Source organism: Oncorhynchus gorbuscha, linkage group LG14 (assembly GCF_021184085.1).
Source record: "Oncorhynchus gorbuscha isolate QuinsamMale2020 ecotype Even-year linkage group LG14, OgorEven_v1.0, whole genome shotgun sequence".
Classification (NCBI taxonomy): Eukaryota; Metazoa; Chordata; class Actinopteri; order Salmoniformes; family Salmonidae; genus Oncorhynchus; species Oncorhynchus gorbuscha.
Genome location: NC_060186.1, coordinates 9,742,629 through 9,766,755, shown reverse-complemented (window position 1 = coordinate 9,766,755; position 24,127 = coordinate 9,742,629). Strand labels below are relative to the sequence as shown.

The window sequence follows — 24,127 nt, the reverse complement described above, 5'->3', positions numbered from 1 at the left end:
AAAATAATTTCCTCATTCAATGAACCAGGGATCAAATGGCTGAGATAGGTGAGGTAGTTAATTAAGATGTTTATCTATTTGTAAGGCAAAAATATTCCGTAGTGAGGGGAGATCTTGACAGAGTAGTTACTTGTCAATTAGGCTATTCTAAGAATATATATTTAAAATTGTCAGAATTACATGGCCAGTATTGAATAGAGGAGAATCCAAGCCAATTATGTGCATTTGACTGTTTTACACCTGGAGTATGCAGCATTGGTTTCATCAACTATGCACCTGCATCAACTGTGTCGGCCATTTGCGGTTATACACAAGTGCCGGTGGAAAGTTATTTTAGGACATCGAACATGACAATGACATTAGTACATGCTAATAGCTAACTAGCGAGATAACCAGACAAACTGTAATATGTTTTGAATTGGCCATCTACACTTAACAAAAATATAAACACAACATGTAAAGTGTTGATCCCATGTTTCATGAGCTGGAAAAAAATATATACATTTTTACATCCCTGTTAGTGAGCATTTCTCCTTTGCATATCAAGAAGCTGATTAACAGCATGCTCATTATACAGGTGCACCTTTTTCTAGGGACAATAAAAGGCCACAGATGTTTTGAGGGAGCGTACAATTGGCATGTTGACTGCAGGATTGTCCACCAGAGCTGTTGGCAGAGAATTGACTGTTCATTTCCATACCACAAGCTGCCTCCAACGTCGTTTTAGAGAATTTGGCAGTACTTCCAACCGGCCTCACAACCTCAGACCACGTGTAACCACGCCAGCCCAGGACCTCCATATCCTGCTTCTTCACCTGCGGGATCGTCTGAGGGGGGTATTTCTGTCTGTAATAAAGCCATTTTGTGGGGGAAACTCATTCTGATTGGCTGGGCCTGGCTCCCCAATGCCCACCCATGGCTGTGCACCTGCCCAGTCATGTGAAATCCATAGATTAGGACCTAATTTATTTATTTCAATGTACAAATGTTCTTATTGTTGCATGCTGCCTTTTTTATATTTTTGTTCAGTATAGTTAACCAGACAAACTACACTGTTATTATTTTATTTGCTGCACAAATACCTGTCTCTCTTCCAACTCTAGCAACAGCCCACTGTCACACGCAGGTGATGTGAACACCATGACTTTTCCAGGATTTGCATTGTTGACCAAAAATGAGCTATAACTGGGCAAATAATTAATTAATTAGCAGTAAATATCAACAAATGTGTGCACGCAGGTATGTTCGCTTTGATCTCAAAAACACATCTCGTGACTGATTGAAAGACTGCACGTGCCTGTCAATAAAGGCCTACAGTAATTATCCTCTGAAGTGCTCTGTAGAGATTGAGTCCAGTGTGCTACACACTAATCTGGATGCCACTCATTCACTTCTGATGAGAGTTGCCTCATTGTGCAAAAATCAAACCATCTTTTTTATTTTCTTGTCCATTCCAACTTAATCCATGATCATGTCCGACTATTTTTTTATTACTTACACGGACAAGCAGACAACCGTTAATGTTGAGTCCTGGTGTGTGTGTGTGTGTGTGTGGTAATCGTCTGCATCTCTTTGTCTCCCAGACCCTGGACAAGGTGGTAATGGAGATGAGTACCTGTGATGAGCCCCGCCCTCCCAACGGCCCGTCTCCCATAGCAACAGCCTCGGGGCAAAGGTGGGAGCTGACGCTCTTTCTCTCTTTCTCCCCCCCTTTCAGAGGGTAGTTGTGTGTAATTGTATGGTGTCTGTCTGCCTGTCCTTGTGCAATAGGGCTGAAATACTTTATTAAAAAACACCTGCATTCAGTTCATCCAAATCCAGCCTTCAATTGCCTACCTCCTCCTCTTCCCCCACTCCCCCAGTGAGTATGGCTTTGCTGAGAAGGTGGTGGAGGGCATCTCTCTGTCCATCAACTCCATCGTGGTGAAGATCAGTGCCAAGGCGTTCAACGCCTCCTTTGAGTTGAGCCAGCTGCAGGTCTACTCTGTCAACACCAGCTGGAGCCTGTCGGACCTCCGCTTCACACGCATACAGGACCCACACAGAGGAGAGGTGGGTGCACTGCATACACGCATAGAAGTGTATGTAACCACCGTAACCCACCGTAAACAGCGTGTGTTTGTGTGTAACCATGGCTACCTGTGCGCCCCTCAGATCCTGACGTTTAAGGAGATCAGCTGGCAGATGATCCGCATCGAGGCGGACGCCATCCAGAGTGCCCAGAACGAGATGCTGAGTGCCCCCATCCGTCTCATCACCAACCAGTCCAAGATCAGAGTCACCCTGAAGAGACGGGTACAATACGCCACACACATGCAGACATGTGGGCAAGGAAACACAAACACACGCTTAGGTGCAAACACACACACACCTCATCAACAACCAGTCCAATATTAATGTCACTCTGAAGAGGCCAGCAGGACGCACACTCACGGAAGCGTGCACACACACAACACACTGATACACACTGACCCAAAATCAGTGCCACTCTGAAGAGACTGGTAGGACATGCACTATACAGTCACACGCACACACATCCGCCTCATCACCAACCAGTCCAAGATCAGTTGCCCTCAAGAGACGGGTACGACACACACACACACACACACACGGCGCAGTCACACACGCACTCAGAACAGTCCTTGGTCTAATAGAATAGAGAACACTATGTGGGCTACAGCCTGCAGAATCAGCTTCAGTAAACAAAGATCTTTATCTCACACACCAGCAAGCCCTGCAGCCACTGTTTGAACAGATAAAAGCGTGTGGGTTGTATACACACTCCTTCGTCTGTGTGTGTGAAAACAAACAAAGATATGATTTTGAACGACCACAGATTACTGTGTGCTGAGTATGTACTTTATCCAGTCAGACAGTCAGTCATGGATATGGATATGGAGTGTGTGTTTTCAGTCAGTCAGTCAGTCAGTCAGTGATGGATATGGAGTGTGTGTTTTCAGTCAGTCAGACAGTCAGTCATGGATATGGAGTGTGTTTTCAGTCAGTCAGTCAGTCAGTCATGGATATGGAGTGTGTTTTCAGTCAGTCAGTCAGTCAGTCATGGATATGGAGTGTGTGTTTTCAGTCAGTCATGGATATGGAGTGTGTGTTTTCAGTCAGTCATGGATATGGAGTGTGTGTTTTCAGTCAGTCATGGATATGGAGTGTGTGTTTTCAGTCAGTCAGTCAGTCATGGATATGGAGTGTGTGTTGTCAGTCAGTCAGTCAGTCATGGATATGGAGTGTGTGTTTTCAGTCTGTCAGTCATGGATATGAAGTGTGTGTTTTCAGTCAGTCAGTCATGGATATGAAGTGTGTGTTTTCAGTCTGTCAGTCATGGATATGGAGTGTGTGTTTTCAGTCTGTCAGTCATGGATATGGAGTGTGTGTTTTCAGTCTGTCAGTCATGGATATGGAGTGTGTGTTTTCAGTCTGTCAGTCATGGATATGGAGTGTGTGTTTTCAGTCTGTCAGTCATGGATATGGAGTGTGTGTTTTCAGTCAGTCAGTCATGGATATGGAGTGTGTGTTTTCAGTCAGTCATGGATATGGAGTGTGTGTTTTCAGTCAGTCAGTCATTGATATGAAGTGTGTGTTTTCAGTCAGTCAGTCAGTCATGGATATGGAGTGTGTGTTTTCAGTCAGTCAGTCGGTCATGGATATGGAGTGTGTGTTTTCAGTCAGTCATGGATATGGAGTGTGTGTTTTCAGTCAGTCAGTCATTGATATGGAGTGTGTGTTTTCAGTCAGTCAGTCAGTCATGGATATGGAGTGTGTTTTCAGTCAGTCAGTCAGTCAGTCAGTCAGTCGGTCATGGATATGGAGTGTGTGTTTTCAGTCAGTCATGGATATGGAGTGTGTGTTTTCAGTCAGTCAGTCATGGATATGGAGTGTGTGTTTTCAGTCAGTCATGGATATGGAGTGTGTGTTTTCAGTCAGTCAGTCAGTCATGGATATGGAGTGTGTGTTTTCAGTCAGTCAGTCACGGATATGGAGTGTGTGTTTTCAGTCAGTCAGTCAGTCAGTCAGTCATGGATATGGAGTGTGTGTTTTCAGTCAGTCAGTCACGGATATGGAGTGTGTGTTGTCAGTCAGTCAGTCAGTCATGGATATGGAGTGTGTTTTCAGTCAGTCTGTCAGTCATGGATATGAAGTGTGTGTTTTCAGTCAGTCAGTCATGGATATGGAGTGTGTGTTTTCAGTCAGTCAGTCAGTCAGTCAGTCATGGATATGAAGTGTGTGTTTTCAGTCAGTCAGTCAGTCAGTCATGGATATGGAGTGTGTGTTTTCAGTCAGTCATGGATATGGAGTGTGTGTTTTCAGTCAGTCATGGATATGAAGTGTGTGTTTTCAGTCAGTCATGGATATGAAGTGTGTGTTTTCAGTCTGTCAGTCATGGATATGAAGTGTGTGTTTTCAGTCTGTCAGTCATGGATATGAAGTGTGTGTTTTCAGTCTGTCAGTCATGGATATGAAGTGTGTGTTTTCAGTCTGTCAGTCATGGATATGAAGTGTGTGTTTTCAGTCTGTCAGTCATGGATATGAAGTGTGTGTTTTCAGTCTGTCAGTCAGTCATGGATATGGAGTGTGTGTTTTCAGTCAGTCAGTCAGTCATGGATATGGAGTGTGTGTTTTCAGTCAGTCAGTCAGTCATGGATATGGAGTGTGTGTTTTCAGTCAGTCAGTCAGTCATGGATATGGAGTGTGTGTAGTCAGTCAGTCAGTCAGTCATGGATATGGAGTGTGTGTTTTCAGTCAGTCAGTCAGTCATGGATATGGAGTGTGTGTAGTCAGTCAGTCAGTCAGTCAGTCAGTCAGTCAGTCAGTCATGGATATGGAGTGTGTGTTTCAGTCAGTCAGTCAGTCATGGATATGGAGTGTGTGTTTTCAGTCAGTCAGTCATGGATATGGAGTGTGTGTTTTCAGTCAGTCAGTCAGTCATGGATATGGAGTGTGTGTTTTCAGTCAGTCAGTCAGTCAGTCATGGATATGGAGTGTGTGTTTTCAGTCAGTCAGTCAGTCAGTCATGGATATGGAGTGTGTTAGTCAGTCAGTCAGTCAGTCATGGATATGGAGTGTGTGTTGTCAGTCAGTCAGTCAGTCATGGATATGAAGTGTGTGTTTTCAGTCAATCAGTCATGGATATGGAGTGTGTGTTTTCAGTCAATCAGTCATGGATATGGAGTGTGTGTTTTTAGTCAGTCAGTCAGTCATGGATATGGAGTGTGTGTTTTTCAGTCAGTCAGTCAGTCATGGATATGGAGTGTGTGTTTTCAGTCAGTCAGTCAGTCAGTCAGTCAGTCAGTCAGTCAGTCAGTCAGTCATGGATATGGAGTGTGTGTTTTCAGTCAGTCAGTCAGTCATGGATATGGAGTGTGTGTTTTCAGTCAGTCAGTCATGGATATGGAGTGTGTGTTTTCAGTCAGTCAGTCAGTCAGTCAGTCAGTCAGTCATGGATATGAAGTGTGTGTTTTCAGTCAGTCAGTCAGTCAGTCATGGATATGGAGTGTGTTTTCAGTCAGTCATGGATATGGAGTGTGTGTTTTCAGTCAGTCATGGATATGAAGTGTGTGTTTTCAGTCAGTCAGTCATGGATATGGAGTGTGTTTTCAGTCAGTCAGTCACGGATATGGAGTGTGTGTTTTCAGTCAGTCAGTCACGGATATGGAGTGTGTGTGTTCAGTCAGTCAGTCAGTCAGTCAGTGGATATGGAGTGTGTTTTCAGTCAGTCAGTCAGTCATGGATATGGAGTGTGTGTTTTCAGTCTGTCAGTCATGGATATGGAGTGTGTGTTGTCAGTCAGTCAGTCTGTCAGTCATGGATATGAAGTGTGTGTTTTCAGTCAGTCAGTCAGTCAGTCATGGATATGGAGTGTGTGTTTTCAGTCAGTCATGGATATGGAGTGTGTGTTTTCAGTCAGTCATGGATATGAAGTGTGTGTTTTCAGTCAGTCATGGATATGAAGTGTGTGTTTTCAGTCTGTCAGTCATGGATATGAAGTGTGTGTTTTCAGTCTGTCAGTCATGGATATGAAGTGTGTGTTTTCAGTCTGTCAGTCATGGATATGAAGTGTGTGTTTTCAGTCTGTCAGTCATGGATATGAAGTGTGTGTTTTCAGTCTGTCAGTCATGGATATGAAGTGTGTGTTTTCAGTCTGTCAGTCAGTCATGGATATGGAGTGTGTGTTTTCAGTCAGTCAGTCAGTCATGGATATGGAGTGTGTGTTTTCAGTCAGTCAGTCATGGATATGGAGTGTGTGTTTTCAGTCAGTCAGTCATGGATATGGAGTGTGTGTTTTCAGTCAGTCATGGATATGGAGTGTGTGTTTTCAGTCAGTCAGTCAGTCAGTCAGTCACGGATATGGAGTGTGTGTTTTCAGTCAGTCAGTCACGGATATGGAGTGTGTGTTTTCAGTCAGTCAGTCAGTCAGTCAGTCACGGATATGGAGTGTGTGTTTTCAGTCAGTCAGTCACGGATATGGAGTGTGTGTTGTCAGTCAGTCAGTCAGTCATGGATATGGAGTGTGTTTTCAGTCAGTCAGTCAGTCATGGATATGGAGTGTGTGTTTTCAGTCTGTCAGTCATGGATATGAAGTGTGTGTTTTCAGTCAGTCAGTCATGGATATGGAGTGTGTGTTTTCAGTCAGTCAGTCAGTCAGTCAGTCATGGATATGAAGTGTGTGTTTTCAGTCAGTCAGTCAGTCAGTCATGGATATGGAGTGTGTGTTTTCAGTCAGTCATGGATATGGAGTGTGTGTTTTCAGTCAGTCATGGATATGAAGTGTGTGTTTTCAGTCAGTCAGTCAGTCAGTCAGTCATGGATATGGAGTGTGTTTTCAGTCAGTCAGTCACGGATATGGAGTGTGTGTTTTCAGTCAGTCAGTCACGGATATGGAGTGTGTGTTGTCAGTCAGTCAGTCAGTCATGGATATGGAGTGTGTTTTCAGTCAGTCAGTCAGTCAGTCATGGATATGGAGTGTGTGTTTTCAGTCTGTCAGTCATGGATATGAAGTGTGTGTTTTCAGTCAGTCAGTCATGGATATGGAGTGTGTGTTTTCAGTCAGTCAGTCAGTCAGTCAGTCAGTCAGTCATGGATATGAAGTGTGTGTTTTCAGTCAGTCAGTCAGTCAGTCATGGATATGGAGTGTGTGTTTTCAGTCAGTCATGGATATGGAGTGTGTGTTTTCAGTCAGTCATGGATATGAAGTGTGTGTTTTCAGTCAGTCATGGATATGAAGTGTGTGTTTTCAGTCTGTCAGTCATGGATATGAAGTGTGTGTTTTCAGTCTGTCAGTCATGGATATGAAGTGTGTGTTTTCAGTCTGTCAGTCATGGATATGAAGTGTGTGTTTTCAGTCTGTCAGTCATGGATATGAAGTGTGTGTTTTCAGTCTGTCAGTCATGGATATGAAGTGTGTGTTTTCAGTCTGTCAGTCAGTCATGGATATGGAGTGTGTGTTTTCAGTCAGTCAGTCAGTCATGGATATGGAGTGTGTGTTTTCAGTCAGTCAGTCAGTCATGGATATGGAGTGTGTGTTTTCAGTCAGTCAGTCAGTCATGGATATGGAGTGTGTGTAGTCAGTCAGTCAGTCAGTCATGGATATGGAGTGTGTGTTTTCAGTCAGTCAGTCAGTCATGGATATGGAGTGTGTGTTGTCAGTCAGTCAGTCAGTCAGTCAGTCAGTCAGTCAGTCAGTCAGTCAGTCAGTCAGTCAGTCAGTCAGTCAGTCAGTCAGTCAGTCAGTCAGTCATGGATATGGAGTGTGTGTTGTCAGTCAGTCAGTCAGTCATGGATATGGAGTGTGTGTTTTCAGTCAGTCAGTCAGTCATGGATATGGAGTGTGTGTTTTCAGTCAGTCAGTCAGTCATGGATATGGAGTGTGTGTTGTCAGTCAGTCAGTCAGTCAGTCATGGATATGGAGTGTGTGTAGTCAGTCAGTCAGTCAGTCATGGATATGGAGTGTGTGTAGTCAGTCAGTCAGTCAGTCATGGATATGGAGTGTGTGTTGTCAGTCAGTCAGTCAGTCATGGATATGAAGTGTGTGTTTTCAGTCAATCAGTCATGGATATGGAGTGTGTGTTTTCAGTCAATCAGTCATGGATATGGAGTGTGTGTTTTTAGTCAGTCAGTCAGTCATGGATATGGAGTGTGTGTTTTTAGTCAGTCAGTCAGTCATGGATATGGAGTGTGTGTTTTTAGTCAGTCAGTCAGTCAGTCAGTCAGTCAGTCAGTCAGTCAGTCATGGATATGGAGTGTGTGTTTTCAGTCAGTCAGTCAGTCATGGATATGGAGTGTGTGTTTTCAGTCAGTCAGTCATGGATATGGAGTGTGTGTTTTCAGTCAGTCAGTCAGTCAGTCAGTCATGGATATGAAGTGTGTGTTTTCAGTCAGTCAGTCAGTCAGTCATGGATATGGAGTGTGTTTTCAGTCAGTCATGGATATGGAGTGTGTGTTTTCAGTCAGTCATGGATATGAAGTGTGTGTTTTCAGTCAGTCAGTCATGGATATGGAGTGTGTGTTTTCAGTCTGTCAGTCAGTCATGGATATGGAGTGTGTGTTTTCAGTCAGTCAGTCAGTCATGGATATGGAGTGTGTGTTTTCAGTCAGTCAGTCAGTCATGGATATGGAGTGTGTGTTTTCAGTCAGTCAGTCAGTCATGGATATGGAGTGTGTGTAGTCAGTCAGTCAGTCAGTCATGGATATGGAGTGTGTGTTTTCAGTCAGTCAGTCAGTCATGGATATGGAGTGTGTGTTGTCAGTCAGTCAGTCAGTCAGTCAGTCAGTCAGTCAGTCAGTCAGTCATGGATATGGAGTGTGTGTTGTCAGTCAGTCAGTCAGTCATGGATATGGAGTGTGTGTTTTCAGTCAGTCAGTCAGTCATGGATATGGAGTGTGTGTTTTCAGTCAGTCAGTCAGTCATGGATATGGAGTGTGTCAGTCAGTCAGTCAGTCAGTCAGTCATGGATATGGAGTGTGTGTAGTCAGTCAGTCAGTCAGTCATGGATATGGAGTGTGTGTAGTCAGTCAGTCAGTCAGTCATGGATATGGAGTGTGTGTTGTCAGTCAGTCAGTCAGTCATGGATATGAAGTGTGTGTTTTCAGTCAATCAGTCATGGATATGGAGTGTGTGTTTTCAGTCAATCAGTCATGGATATGGAGTGTGTGTTTTTAGTCAGTCAGTCAGTCATGGATATGGAGTGTGTGTTTTTAGTCAGTCAGTCAGTCATGGATATGGAGTGTGTGTTTTTAGTCAGTCAGTCAGTCAGTCAGTCAGTCAGTCAGTCAGTCATGGATATGGAGTGTGTGTTTTCAGTCAGTCAGTCAGTCATGGATATGGAGTGTGTGTTTTCAGTCAGTCAGTCATGGATATGGAGTGTGTGTTTTCAGTCAGTCAGTCAGTCAGTCAGGGATATGAAGTGTGTGTTTTCAGTCAGTCAGTCAGTCAGTCATGGATATGGAGTGTGTTTTCAGTCAGTCATGGATATGGAGTGTGTGTTTTCAGTCAGTCATGGATATGAAGTGTGTGTTTTCAGTCAGTCAGTCATGGATATGGAGTGTGTTTTCAGTCAGTCAGTCACGGATATGGAGTGTGTGTTTTCAGTCAGTCAGTCACGGATATGGAGTGTGTGTTGTCAGTCAGTCAGTCAGTCATGGATATGGAGTGTGTTTTCAGTCAGTCAGTCAGTCATGGATATGGAGTGTGTGTTTTCAGTCTGTCAGTCATGGATATGGAGTGTGTGTTTTCAGTCAGTCAGTCAGTCAGTCATGGATATGAAGTGTGTGTTTTCAGTCAGTCAGTCAGTCAGTCATGGATATGGAGTGTGTGTTTTCAGTCAGTCATGGATATGGAGTGTGTGTTTTCAGTCAGTCATGGATATGGAGTGTGTGTTTTCAGTCAGTCATGGATATGGAGTGTGTGTTTTCAGTCAGTCATGGATATGAAGTGTGTGTTTTCAGTCAGTCATGGATATGAAGTGTGTGTTTTCAGTCTGTCAGTCATGGATATGAAGTGTGTGTTTTCAGTCTGTCAGTCATGGATATGAAGTGTGTGTTTTCAGTCTGTCAGTCATGGATATGAAGTGTGTGTTTTCAGTCTGTCAGTCAGTCATGGATATGGAGTGTGTGTTTTCAGTCTGTCAGTCAGTCATGGATATGGAGTGTGTGTTTTCAGTCAGTCAGTCAGTCATGGATATGGAGTGTGTGTTTTCAGTCAGTCAGTCATGGATATGGAGTGTGTGTTTTCAGTCAGTCAGTCAGTCATGGATATGGAGTGTGTGTTTTCAGTCAGTCAGTCAGTCATGGATAGGGAGTGTGTGTTGTCAGTCAGTCAGTCAGTCAGTCAGTCAGTCAGTCAGTCAGTCATGGATATGGAGTGTGTGTTTTCAGTCAGTCAGTCAGTCATGGATATGGAGTGTGTGTTTTCAGTCAGTCAGTCAGTCATGGATAGGGAGTGTGTGTTGTCAGTCAGTCAGTCAGTCAGTCAGTCAGTCATGGATATGGAGTGTGTGTTGTCAGTCAGTCAGTCAGTCATGGATATGGAGTGTGTGTTTTCAGTCAGTCAGTCAGTCATGGATATGGAGTGTGTGTAGTCAGTCAGTCAGTCAGTCAGTCATGGATATGGAGTGTGTGTAGTCAGTCAGTCAGTCAGTCATGGATATGGAGTGTGTGTTGTCAGTCAGTCAGTCAGTCATGGATATGAAGTGTGTGTTTTCAGTCAATCAGTCATGGATATGGAGTGTGTGTTTTCAGTCAATCAGTCATGGATATGGAGTGTGTGTTTTTAGTCAGTCAGTCAGTCATGGATATGGAGTGTGTGTTTTTAGTCAGTCAGTCAGTCAGTCAGTCAGTCATGGATATGGAGTGTGTGTTTTCAGTCAGTCAGTCATGGATATGGAGTGTGTGTTTTCAGTCAGTCAGTCAGTCATGGATATGGAGTGTGTGTTGTCAGTCAGTCAGTCAGTCATGGATATGGAGTGTGTGTAGTCAGTCATGGATATGGAGTGTGTGTTTGTCAGTCAGTCAGTCAGTCATGGATATGGAGTGTGTGTTTTCAGTCAGTCAGTCATGGATATGGAGTGTGTGTTTTCAGTCAGTCAGTCATGGATATGGAGTGTGTGTTTTCAGTCAGTCAGTCATGGATATGGAGTGTGTGTTTTTAGTCAGTCAGTCAGTCATGGATATGGAGTGTGTGTTTTTAGTCAGTCAGTCAGTCAGTCATGGATATGGAGTGTGTGTTTTCAGTCAGTCAGTCATGGATATGGAGTGTGTTTTCAGTCAGTCAGTCATGGATATGGAGTGTGTTTTCAGTCTGTCAGTCATGGATATGAAGTGTGTGTTTTCAGTCTGTCAGTCATGGATATGAAGTGTGTGTTTTCAGTCTGTCAGTCATGGATATGAAGTGTGTGTTTTCAGTCAGTCAGTCATGGATATGGAGTGTGTGTAGTCAGTCAGTCAGTCAGTCATGGATATGGAGTGTGTGTTAGTCAGTCAGTCAGTCAGTCATGGATATGAAGTGTGTGTTTTCAGTCAGTCAGTCATGGATATGGAGTGTGTGTTGTCAGTCAGTCAGTCAGTCATGGATATGGAGTGTGTGTTATCAGTCAGTCAGTCAGTCATGGATATGGAGTGTGTGTTTTCAGTCAGTCAGTCATGGATATGGAGTGTGTGTTTTCAGTCTGTCAGTCATGGATATGAAGTGTGTGTTTTCAGTCTGTCAGTCATGGATATGGAGTGTGTGTTTTCAGTCAGTCAGTCATGGATATGGAGTGTGTGTTGTCAGTCAGTCAGTCAGTCATGGATATGGAGTGTGTGTTTTCAGTCAGTCAGTCATGGATATGGAGTGTGTGTTTTTAGTCAGTCAGTCAGTCATGGATATGGAGTGTGTGTTTTTAGTCAGTCAGTCAGTCAGTCATGGATATGGAGTGTGTGTTTTCAGTCAGTCAGTCATGGATATGGAGTGTGTGTTTTCAGTCTGTCAGTCATGGATATGAAGTGTGTGTTTTCAGTCTGTCAGTCATGGATATGGAGTGTGTGTTGTCAGTCAGTCAGTCATGGATATGGAGTGTGTTTTCAGTCTGTCAGTCATGGATATGAAGTGTGTGTTTTCAGTCTGTCAGTCATGGATATGAAGTGTGTGTTTTCAGTCTGTCAGTCATGGATATGAAGTGTGTGTTTTCAGTCAGTCAGTCATGGATATGGAGTGTGTGTAGTCAGTCAGTCAGTCAGTCATGGATATGGAGTGTGTGTTAGTCAGTCAGTCAGTCAGTCATGGATATGAAGTGTGTGTTTTCAGTCAGTCAGTCATGGATATGGAGTGTGTGTTTTCAGTCAGTCAGTCAGTCATGGATATGGAGTGTGTGTTAGTCAGTCAGTCAGTCAGTCATGGATATGGAGTGTGTGTTTTCAGTCAGTCAGTCATGGATATGAAGTGTGTGTTTTCAGTCTGTCAGTCATGGATATGAAGTGTGTGTTTTCAGTCTGTCAGTCATGGATATGAAGTGTGTGTTTTCAGTCAGTCAGTCATGGATATGGAGTGTGTGTAGTCAGTCAGTCAGTCAGTCATGGATATGGAGTGTGTGTTTTCAGTCAGTCAGTCATGGATATGGAGTGTGTGTTTTTAGTCAGTCAGTCAGTCATGGATATGGAGTGTGTGTTTTTAGTCAGTCAGTCAGTCAGTCATGGATATGGAGTGTGTGTTTTCAGTCAGTCAGTCATGGATATGGAGTGTGTGTTTTCAGTCTGTCAGTCATGGATATGAAGTGTGTGTTTTCAGTCTGTCAGTCATGGATATGGAGTGTGTGTTGTCAGTCAGTCAGTCATGGATATGGAGTGTGTGTTTTCAGTCAGTCATGGATATGGAGTGTGTGTTTTCAGTCAGTCATGGATATGGAGTGTGTGTTTTCAGTCAGTCATGGATATGGAGTGTGTGTTTTCAGTCAGTCAGGGATATGGAGTGTGTGTAGTCAGTCAGTCAGGGATATGGAGTGTGTGTTTTCAGTCAGTCTGTCAGTCATGGATATGGAGTGTGTGTTTTCAGTCAGTCATGGATATGGAGTGTGTGTTGTCAGTCAGTCAGTCATGGATATGGAGTGTGTGTTGTCAGTCAGTCAGTCATGGATATGGAGTGTGTGTTGTCAGTCAGTCAGTCATGGATATGGAGTGTGTGTTGTCAGTCAGTCAGTCATGGATATGGAGTGTGTGTTTTCAGTCTGTCAGTCAGGGATATGGAGTGTGTGTTTTCAGTCAGTCTGTCAGTCAGGGATATGGAGTGTGTGTTGTCAGTCAGTCAGTCAGTCAGTCAGTCAGTCATGGATATGGAGTGTGTGTTTTCAGTCAGTCATGGATATGGAGTGTGTGTTTTCAGTCAGTCATGGATATGGAGTGTGTGTTTTCAGTCAGTCAGTCAGTCATGGATATGGAGTGTGTGTTTTCAGTCAGTCAGTCAGTCATGGATATGGAGTGTGTGTTTTCAGTCTGTCAGTCAGGGATATGGAGTGTGTGTTTTCAGTCAGTCTGTCAGTCAGGGATATGGAGTGTGTGTAGTCAGTCAGTCAGTCATGGATATGGAGTGTGTGTTGTCAGTCAGTCAGTCATGGATATGGAGTGTGTGTTTTCAGTCAGTCATGGATATGGAGTGTGTGTTTTCAGTCAGTCATGGATATGGAGTGTGTGTTTTCAGTCAGTCAGTCAGTCAGTCAGTCATGGATATGGAGTGTGTGTTTTCAGTCAGTCAGTCAGTCATGGATATGGAGTGTGTGTTTTCAGTCTGTCAGTCATGGATATGGAGTGTGTGTTTTCAGTCTGACAGTCATGGATATGAAGTGTGTGTTTTCAGTCTGTCAGTCATGGATATGGAGTGTGTGTTTTCAGTCAGTCAGTCAGTCATGGATATGGAGTGTGTGTTTTCAGTCAGTCAGTCAGTCATGGATATGGAGTGTGTGTTTTCAGTCAGTCAGTCATGGATATGGAGTGTGTGTTTTCAGTCTGTCAGTCAGGGATATGGAGTGTGTGTTTTCAGTCAGTCTGTCAGTCAGGGATATGGAGTGTGTGTTTTCAGTCAGTCTGTCAGTCAGGGATATGGAGTGTGTGTTGTCAGTCAGTCAGTCAGTCAGTCATGGATATGGAGTGTGTGTTTTCAGTCAGTCATGGATATGGAGTGTGTGTTTTCAGTCAGTCAGTCAGTCATGGATATGGAGTGTGTGTTTTCAGTCAGTCATGGATATGGAGTGTGTGTTGTCAGTCAGTCATGGATATGGAGTGTGTGTTGTCAGTCAGTCATGGATATGGAGTGTGTGTTGTCAGTCAGTCAGTCATGGATATGGAGTGTGTGTTTTCAGTCAGTCAGTCATGGATATGGAGTGTGTGTTTTCAGTCTGTCAGTCAGGGATATGGAGTGTGTGTTTTCAGTCAGTCTGTCAGTCAGGGATATGGAGTGTGTGTAGTCAGTCAGTCAGTCAGTCATGGATATGGAGTGTGTGTTTTCAGTCAGTCATGGATATGGAGTGTGTGTTTTCAGTCAGTCATGGATATGGAGTGTGTGTTTTCAGTCAGTCATGGATATGGAGTGTGTGTTTTCAGTCAGTCAGTCTGTCATGGATATGGAGTGTGTGTTTTCAGTCAGTCATGGATATGGAGTGTGTGTTTTCAGTCAGTCATGGATATAGAGTGTGTGTTTTCAGTCAGTCATGGATATAGAGTGTGTGTTGTCAGTCAGTCATGGATATGGAGTGTGTGTTTTCAGTCAGTCAGTCATGGATATGGAGTGTGTGTTGTCAGTCAGTCAGTCATGGATATGGAGTGTGTGTTTTCAGTCAGTCAGTCATGGATATGGAGTGTGTGTTTTCAGTCTGTCAGTCAGGGATATGGAGTGTGTGTTTTCAGTCAGTCTGTCAGTCAGGGATATGGAGTGTGTGTTGTCAGTCAGTCAGTCAGTCATGGATATGGAGTGTGTGTTTTCAGTTAGTCATGGATATGGAGTGTGTGTTTTCAGTCAGTCATGGATATGGAGTGTGTGTTTTCAGTCAGTCAGTCTGTCATGGATATGGAGTGTGTGTTTTCAGTTAGTCATGGATATGGAGTGTGTGTTTTCAGTCAGTCATGGATATGGAGTGTGTGTTTTCAGTCAGTCAGTCAGTCATGGATATGGAGTGTGTGTTTTCAGTTAGTCATGGATATGGAGTGTGTGTTGTCAGTCAGTCAGTCATGGATATGGAGTGTGTGTTTTCAGTCAGTCAGTCAGTCATGGATATGGAGTGTGTGTTTTCAGTCTGTCAGTCAGGGATATGGAGTGTGTGTTTTCAGTCAGTCTGTCAGTCAGGGATATGGAGTGTGTGTTGTCAGTCAGTCAGTCAGTCATGGATATGGAGTGTGTGTTTTCAGTCAGTCATGGATATGGAGTGTGTGTTTTCAGTCAGTCAGTCAGTCATGGATATGGAGTGTGTGTTTTCAGTCAGTCATGGATATAGAGTGTGTGTTTTCAGTCAGTCAGTCATGGATATGGAGTGTGTGTTTTCAGTCAGTCAGTCATGGATATGGAGTGTGTGTTGTCAGTCAGTCAGTCATGGATATGGAGTGTGTGTTTTCAGTCAGTCAGTCATGGATATAGAGTGTGTGTTGTCAGTCAGTCAGTCATGGATATAGAGTGTGTGTTGTCAGTCTGTCAGTCATGGATATGGAGTGTGTGTTTTCAGTCTGTCAGTCATGGATATGAAGTGTGTGTTTTCAGTCTGTCAGTCATGGATATGAAGTGTGTGTGTTTTCAGTCAGTCAGTCATGGATATGGAGTGTGTGTTTTCAGTCAGTCAGTCAGTCAGTCATGGATATGGAGTGTGTGTTTTCAGTCAGTCAGTCAGTCATGGATATGGAGTGTGTTTTCAGTCAGTCAGTCAGTCATGGATATGGAGTGTGTTTTCTCTGACTTTTATTACATCTCCCATTGATGAATGCACCTTTTGATTAACACTGTCTTGGTTCAACACGGGAGGTAATGTGTGTGTCTTGAGATGAAAGACTGAAACGTGGTGTGTGTGTCTGTATCTTGTATGTAATAAAGCATGTATTTGTGTGTGTGTGTGTGTCTATATATAATGAGTATTAATGTATTTTGTATGTAATAATCTATGTAGAATGTGTTTATCTCCAGTCCAAGGACTGTAACGTGGTGGCCTCTAAGCTGATCCTGATCCTAGATGACCTGCTGTGGGTGCTGACTGACTCCCAGCTCAAAGCCATGGTCCAGTACGCCAAGTCACTCAGCGAGGCCATGGATAAGTCTGCTCAGCAGAGGAAGAGCATGGCCACCGAGGACCAGGTACACACTTATGCAGGTGCACGTAGGCAGGGACACACACACACGCTCACTCATGTAGGCAGGTAGATACGTGTGCGCACACAGGAAACACACACAGATAGGCAGACACTTACTTTTTAAATGTATTTTTAAATTTCACCTTTATTTAACCAGGTAGGCTAGTTGAGAACAAGTTCTCAGTTGCAACTGCGACCTGGCCAAGATAAAGCGTAGCAATTCGACACATACAACAACACAGAGTTACACATGGAATGAACAAAACATACAGTCAATAATATTGTAGAACAAAAGAAAACAAAAAGTCTATATACAGTGAGTGCAAATGAGTTAAGGAAATAAATAGGCCATGGTGGCGAAGTAATTACAATATAGCAATTAAACACTGGAATGGTAGATCGGCAGAAGACGAATGTGCAGGTAGAGATACTGGAGTGCAAAGGAGCAAAATAAATAAATACCAGTATGGGGATGAGGTAGGTAGATAGATGGGCTTGTTTACAGATGGGTTATGTACAGGTGCAGTGAACTGTAACCTGCTCTGACAGCTGGTGCTTAAAGCTTGTGAGGGAGATGTGAGTCTCCAGCTTCAGAGATGTTTGCAATTTGTTCCAGTCATGGGCAGCAGAGAACTGGAAGGGAAGACGACCAAAGGAGGAATTGGCTTTGGGGGTGACCAGTGAGATATACCTGCTGGAGCGGGTGCTACGAGTGGATGCTGCTATGGTGACCAGTGAGCTGAGATAAGGCGGGGCTTTACCTAGCAGAGACTTGTAGATAACCTGTAGCCAGTGGGTTTGGCGACCAGTATGAAGCGAGGGCCAACCAACAAGAGCGTACAGGTCACTTAACAACTGAAGCAGCTAGCTATGTGCTCAGTCACTCCTCTGTCAGACAGACCTACAGTGGAGAAATGATTTGCCCCAGTCGTGTACCCTTCTGTCCACACTTCTCTACCTCCCTCCACCCCCCCCCATTTCTCTCGCTCTCTCTGTTATGGTCTGGTAATTAGTCCTTGTGCTCCAGGAAAGGATGTTTGGTTCTCTGTTATGGTCTGGTAATTAGTCCTTGTGCTCCAGGAAAGGATGTTTGGTTCTCTCTGTGCGCTCCCTCTGCCATATGACCTCTCTATCCCCGCGCTGCTGCGCTGCTCTCGCTGCTGCGCTGCTCTCGCTGCTGCGCTGCTCTCGCTGCTGCGCTGCTCTCGCTGCTGCGCTGCTCTCGCTGCTGCGCTGCTCTCACGCTCCATTATTCATGTACTGACTGAAACTGGGCTTTTAGTATTCTGACCTACATGTGGCAGACTATGCCATCTGCTGGTGAGAATGAGCACTGCACCCCCGTCGCTCCTAAAAACGTATCAATTTGTGTTTGTGCCAAATACAACAGGTTATTGTGAAATGCTTACTTACAAGCCCTTAACCAACAATGCTGTTCAAGAAATAGTTAAGAAAATATTTACTTTAATTTTTACTTTTGTTTATTTAGTAACACAATAAAATAACAATACCGAGGGGGTACCGGTGCGGGGGTACAGGTTAGTCGAGTTTGTTTTTACACTAAGGTGGCCATTTGATTAATTGTTTAGCAGTCTTATATCTAGAAGATGTGAAGGAGCCTTTTGTACATAGACTTGGCATTCCTGTACCGCATGCTGTGCGTGTAGCAGAGAACAGTCCATGACTTGGGTGCTTGGAGTCTTTGACCATTTTTTTGGACCTTCCTCTGACACCATCGAGTGGCGTACTTCATTAGCATCGAATAGCCCCTGCGATATGCAACTTTTCAGGGAAGTTAGGAACCAATATACACAGGCAGTTAGGAAAGCAAAGGCTAGCTTTTTCAAACAGATATTTGCATCCTATAGCACAAACTCCAAAAAGTTTTGGGACGCTGTAAAGTCCATGGAGAATAAGAGCACCTCTTCCCAGCTGCCCACTGCACTGAGGCTAGGAAACACTGGCACCATTGATAAATCCATGATAATTGAACATTTCAGTAAGCATTTTTCTACAGTTGGCCATGCTTTCCACCCGGCTACCCCTACCCCGGTCAACAGCCCTTGCCCAAGCCTCCCCCATTTCTCCTTCACCCAAATCCAGATTGCTGATGTTCTGAAAGAGCTGCAAAGTCTGGACTCCGACAAATCAGCTGGGCTAGACAATCTGGACCCTCTTTCTAAAATTATCCGCCGCAAACCCATTTTACTATCCTGTTCAAACCTCTCTTTCGTATCGTCTGAGATCCCCAAAGATTGGGAAGCAGTCATCCCCCTCTTCAAAGGGGGAGACACTCTAGACCCTAACTGCTACATACCTATATCTACCCTACCCTGCCTTTCAAAGGTCTTCGAAAGCCAAGTTAACGAACAGATCACAGACCATTTCAATTCCCACGGTACCTTCTCCGCTATGCAATCTGGTTTCCGAGCTGGTCATGGGTGCACCTCAGCCACGCCCAAGGTCCTAAATGATATAACCGCCATCGATAAGAGAAAATACTGTGCAGCCGTATTCATCGACCTGGCCAAGGCTTTCGGCAGACTCAACAGCCTTGGTTTCTCAAATGACTGCCTCGCCTGGTTCACCAACTACTTCTCAGACAGAGTTCAGTGTGTCAAATCAGAGGGCCTGTTGTCCGGACCTCTGGCAGTCTATGGGGGTGCCACAGGGTTCAATCCTCGGGCTGACTCTTCTCTGTGTACATCAATGATGTTGCTCTTGCTGCTGGTGATCATCTGATCCACCTCTACGCAGACGACACCATTCTGTATACTTCTGGCTCTTCTTTGGACACTGTTAACTAACCTCCAGACGAACTTCAATGCCATACAACACTCCTTCCGTGGCCTCCAACTGCTCTTAAATGCACGTAAAACTAAATGCATGCTCTTCAACCGATCGCTGCCCACCCGTCCAGCATCACTACTCAAGACTGTTCTGACTTAGGTACTTGTAGTTGTCCACATATGTGGTTAGACTCTAACTTAGACTCTAAGTTTCTGGTTAGACTGTAAACTCTCCTTCCAGACTCACATTAAGCATCTCCAATCCAAAATGTAAATCTAGAATCAGCTTCCTATTTCTCAACAAAGCATCCTTTGCTCATGCTGCCAAACACCCTCGTAAAACTGACTATCCTACCGACCGTTGACTTCTTTTAAAAATTGCCTCCAACACTCTGCATCCAATTTGTTGAGTAGTCTATCACAGTGCCATCCGTTTAGTCACCAAAGCCCCATATGCTACCCACCACTGCAACCTGTATGCTCTCGTTGGCTGGCCCTCACTTCATATTCGTCACCAAACCCACTGGCTCCAGGTCATCTGTAAGTCTTTGCTAGGTAAAGCCCCACTTTATCTCAACTCACTGGTCACCATAGCAGCACCCATTCGTATCACGCGCTCCACGTGCAGGTATATTTCACTGGTCACCCCAAAAGCCAATTCCTCGTTTGGCCGCCTTTCCTTCCAATTCTCTGCTGCCAATGACTGGAACGAATTGCAAAAATCACTGAAGCTGGAGACTCATATCTCCCTCACTAACTTTAAGCACCAGTTGTCAGAGCAGCTCACAAATCACTGCACCTGTACATAGCCCATCTGTAAATAGCCCATCCAACTACCTCATCTCCATACTGTTATTTTTTTTTTGCACCCCAGTATCTCCACTTGCACATTCATCTTCTGCACATCCATCACTCCAGTGTTTATTGTAATTATTTTGCCACTAGGGACTATTTATTGCTTTACCTCACTTATCTTACCTCATTTGCACACATTGTATATAGACTTTTTAATTGTGTTATTGACTGTATATTTGTTTATTCCATGTGTAACTCTGTTTGTGTTGCACTGCTTTGCTTTATCTTGGTCAGGTCGCAGTTGTAAATGAGAACTTGATCTCAACTGGCAGTGATGTATTTGACCGTACTCACTACCCTCTGTAGTGCCTTACTGTCGGGTGCCAAGCAGGTTCCATACCAGGCGGTGATGCAACCGGGCAGGATGCTCTCGAGGGTGTAGCTGTAGAACTTTTTGAGGATCTAAGGACCCATGCCAAATCTTTTCATTCTCCTGAGGGGGGAAAGGTGTTGTCATGCCCTCTTCACGACTTGTCTTGGTGTGTTTGGACCATGGTAGTTTGTTGGTGATGTGGACACCAAGGAAGTTCTCTCGACCCGCTCCACAACAGCCCCATCGATGAGAATGGGGGCGTGTTTGGCCCTCCTTTTCCTGTAGTCCATGATCATCTCCTTTGTCTTGCTGACGTTGAGGGAGGGGTTGTTGTCCTGTCACCACACTGCCAGGTCTCTGACCTCCTCCCTATAGGTTTTCTCATCGTTGTCGATGATCAGATCTACCACTCTTGTCATGAGAAAACTTGGTGTTGGAGTCGTGCTTGACCACACAGTCGTGTGAATAAGGAGTACAGGAGGGGACTAAGCACACACCCCTGAGGGGCCACCGTGTTGAGGATCAGCATGGCAGATGTGTTGTTGCCTACCCTTAACACCTGAGGATGGCCCGTCAGAAAGTCCAGGTTCCAGAGGTGTTTATTCCCAGGGTCCTTAGCTTAGTGATGAGCCTCGTGGGCACTATGGTGTTGAACGCTGAGCTGTAGTCAATGAACATCATTCTCACATATGTGTCTCTTTTGTCCAGGTGGGGAAGGGCAGTGTGATTGAGATTGCGTCATCTGTGAATCTGTTGGGCCGGTATGCAAATTGGAGTGGGTTTAGGGTATCCAAGATGATGCTGTTGATGTGAGCCATGACCAGCCTTTCAAAGCACTTCATGGCTACTGACGTGAGTGCTTCAAGGCGGTAGTCATTTGGGGCTGGTTACCTTCGCTTTCTTGGGCACAGGGACTATGGTGGTCTGCTTGAAACATGTAGGTATTACAGATATATTACCCCCTGTATTTCCGTCTGTTCTTCATGCGAATGACAGGGATTTGGGCCTGGCTTCAGAGAAGCAGTATATCCTTCGTGTCGGACTCAAAAAATACTTTTTTTTGTTGTCCATTTCGAGGTGAGTAATCCCTGTTCTGATATCCAGAAGCTCTTTTTGGTCATAAGAGATGGTAGCAGCAACATTATGTACGAAACAAGTTACAAACGATGTGAAAAAACCCACACAAGACAGAACAGTTGGTTAGGAGCCTGTAAAAATCCCCTCCGGTGCCATTATCTCAAGCAACACTAGTTGGATGCACTAATAAAATTGATGTTCATTTAATTTTATTTGTGTCTGTCTGCATCTCCATATGTCTCTGTGCCTGTGTCTGCATCTGTGTTAGTATTTTTTACGGTCTCTGGTCTGTATCCAGGAGTCGTCGGTGCCCCCTTCAGCCCAGCAGGTGCGTAGCCAGCAGGTGTCGTCAGGCACAGCAGCTGACCAGAGCGCCACCATGGCTAATCTGTTCGCTGCCTTCGACGTGTGTGAGACCTCCCACCACCTGCAGATCACACACCTCGACCTGCACATCTGTGACGACATACACGCCAAGGACAGAGGTACACACACACAGACGTATGACACATGTGCACACACACATAGTACATAGACACGCCTGCTAATACACACATGCAAATGTAAAACACACACATACTTCACACAAACTTCAGACAGATGTTTGACTGATACCTACACATCATGTTGGGCTCTGACACGCATTACCTTATCTTCTGCCTCTGCCTTCTTCCCTCCCTCCATGCATCCCTCCTTCCCTCCCAACTCTCTCTCTCTCTCCCTCCCAACTCTCTCTCTCTCTCCCTCCCAACTCTCTCTCTCTCTCCCTCCCAACTCTCTCTCTCTCTCCCTCCCAACTCTCTCTCTCTCTCCCTCCCAACTCTCTCTCTCTCTCCCTCCCAACTCTCTCTCTCTCTCCCTCCCAACTCTCTCTCTCTCTCCTCCCAACTCTCTCTCTCTCTCCCTCCCAACTCTCTCTCTCTCTCCCTCCCTCCCTCCCAACTCTCTCCCTCCCTCCTCCCAACTCTCTCTCTCTCCTCCCTCCCAACTCCCAACTCTCTCTCTCTCCCAACTCCCTCCCAACTCTCTCTCTCTCTCCCTCCCTCCCAACTCTCTCTCTCTCTCCCTCCCAACTCTCTCTCTCTCTCCTCCCTCCCAACTCTCTCTCTCTCTCCCTCCCAACTCTCTCTCTCTCTCCCTCCCAACTCTCTCTCTCCTCCCAACTCTCTCTCCCTCCCAACTCTCTCTCTCTCTCCCTCCCAACTCTCTCTCCCTCCCAACTCTCTCTCCCTCTCCCCTCCCAACTCTCTCTCTCCTCCCAACTCTCTCTCTCTCTCTCTCCCTCCCAACTCTCTCTCTCTCTCTCTCCCCCAACTCTCTCTCTCTCTCTCTCCCTCCCAACTCTCTCTCTCTCTCTCCCAACTCTCTCTCCCAAACTCTCTCTCTCTCTCTCTCCCTCCCAACTCTCTCTCCCCCTCCCAACTCTCTCTCTCTCTCTCCCTCCCAACTCTCTCTCTCTCTCCCTCCCATCTCTCTCTCTCCCTCCCATCCTCTCTCTCTCCTCCCATCTCTCTCTCTCCCCCTCCCAACTCTCTCTCTCTCTCCCTCCCAACTCTCTCTCTCTCTCCCATCTCTCTCTCTCTCTCCCATCTCTCTCTCTCTCCCTCCCATCTCTCTCTCTCTCCCATCTCTCTCTCTCTCTCTCCCTCCCAACTCTCTCTCTCTCTCTCCCTCCCAACTCTCTCTCTCTCTCTCCCTCCCAACTCTCTCTCTCTCTCCCTCCCAACTCTCTCTCTCTCCCCTCCCAACTCTCTCTCTCTCTCCCTCCCAACTCTCTCTCTCTCTCCCTCCCAACTCTCCCTCTCTCTCTCTCTCTCTCTCTCTCTCTCTCTCTCCCCTCTCTCTCTCTCTCTCTCTCTCTCTCTCTCTCTCTCTCCCCCTCTCTCCCTCCCAACTCTCTCTCTCTCCCTCCCAACTCTCTCTCTCTTCTCTCTCTCTCTCCCCCAACTCTCTCTATCTCTTCTCTCTCTCTAGTGATCAATAAGAGGATAACTGGTGGGGCCATGCAGCTCTCCTTCAGTCACATTACCCTGGACTACTACCCCTCCCACAGAGCAGGTACACACCACCACAACCTCTACACAACCACCCTCCAACATTACTACCCCTCCCACAGAGCAGGTAGACACCACCACAACCTCTACACAACCACCCTCCAACATTACTACCCCTCCCACAGAGCAGGTAGACACCACCACAACCTCTACACAACCACCCTCCAACATTACTACCCCTCCCACATAGCAGGTACACACCACCACAACCTCTCTCCAACTGCCACACAGCTGATGGGAGTAATAGTGATCTTTCTGATCTCTCAACACCACAAAACGTGTCTTTCTCTGTCTGTATACCGTCTCTATTAGTGACAAGAGTAGGTAGTTAGACGACGGTTTCTCCCTCGTCTTTTGCTTTCTGTCCTCTCCCCCATTCATCTCTCGGTCTCCAGGTGAGAGTTGTCTCCACTGGATGCAGTACAGTGAGGCCACTAAGGCCAGGGAGGGCTGGGCCAGGAGTCTGCTGGAGGAGTTCAAGTCTAACGTGGAGATGTTGAAGACCGCCAAGAGAGACCGGGAGGGCCCGGCCAACTCTCACACCTCACCACAGCACGGTAAACAAAAGAGCAGCACAGGCACGCACACACACAGAGTACGGTAAACACAGACACACAGACACACCTCCCCTCAATGTGATTGAAACATGGTAATCCAATGAAGGTGTGTGTTAGAGCACATGTCCTGATCCACTTTTTATTCAACAACTATAAGAATCTGTCCCAGCAGCCCAT

The 24,127-nt window shown here is 45.3% G+C and overlaps 1 protein-coding gene across 5 annotated transcripts in view; it reads left to right on the top strand.

Moving 5' to 3' along the window:
• The window catches only part of LOC123994386 (UHRF1-binding protein 1-like), a 64,895-nt gene that overhangs the window by 15,803 nt on the left and 24,965 nt on the right, over positions 1-24,127 (top strand). For all 5 annotated transcript variants that reach the window (XM_046296907.1, XM_046296909.1, XM_046296906.1 and 2 more), the window contains exons 4-10: positions 1,584-1,675; positions 1,863-2,052; positions 2,155-2,295; positions 16,142-16,309; positions 21,638-21,824; positions 23,314-23,397; positions 23,789-23,950. In XM_046296907.1, coding sequence (XP_046152863.1) covers positions 1,584-1,675; positions 1,863-2,052; positions 2,155-2,295; positions 16,142-16,309; positions 21,638-21,824; positions 23,314-23,397; positions 23,789-23,950 — 1,024 coding nt within the window. The remainder of the gene's footprint in view (positions 1-1,583; positions 1,676-1,862; positions 2,053-2,154; positions 2,296-16,141; positions 16,310-21,637; positions 21,825-23,313; positions 23,398-23,788; positions 23,951-24,127) is intronic.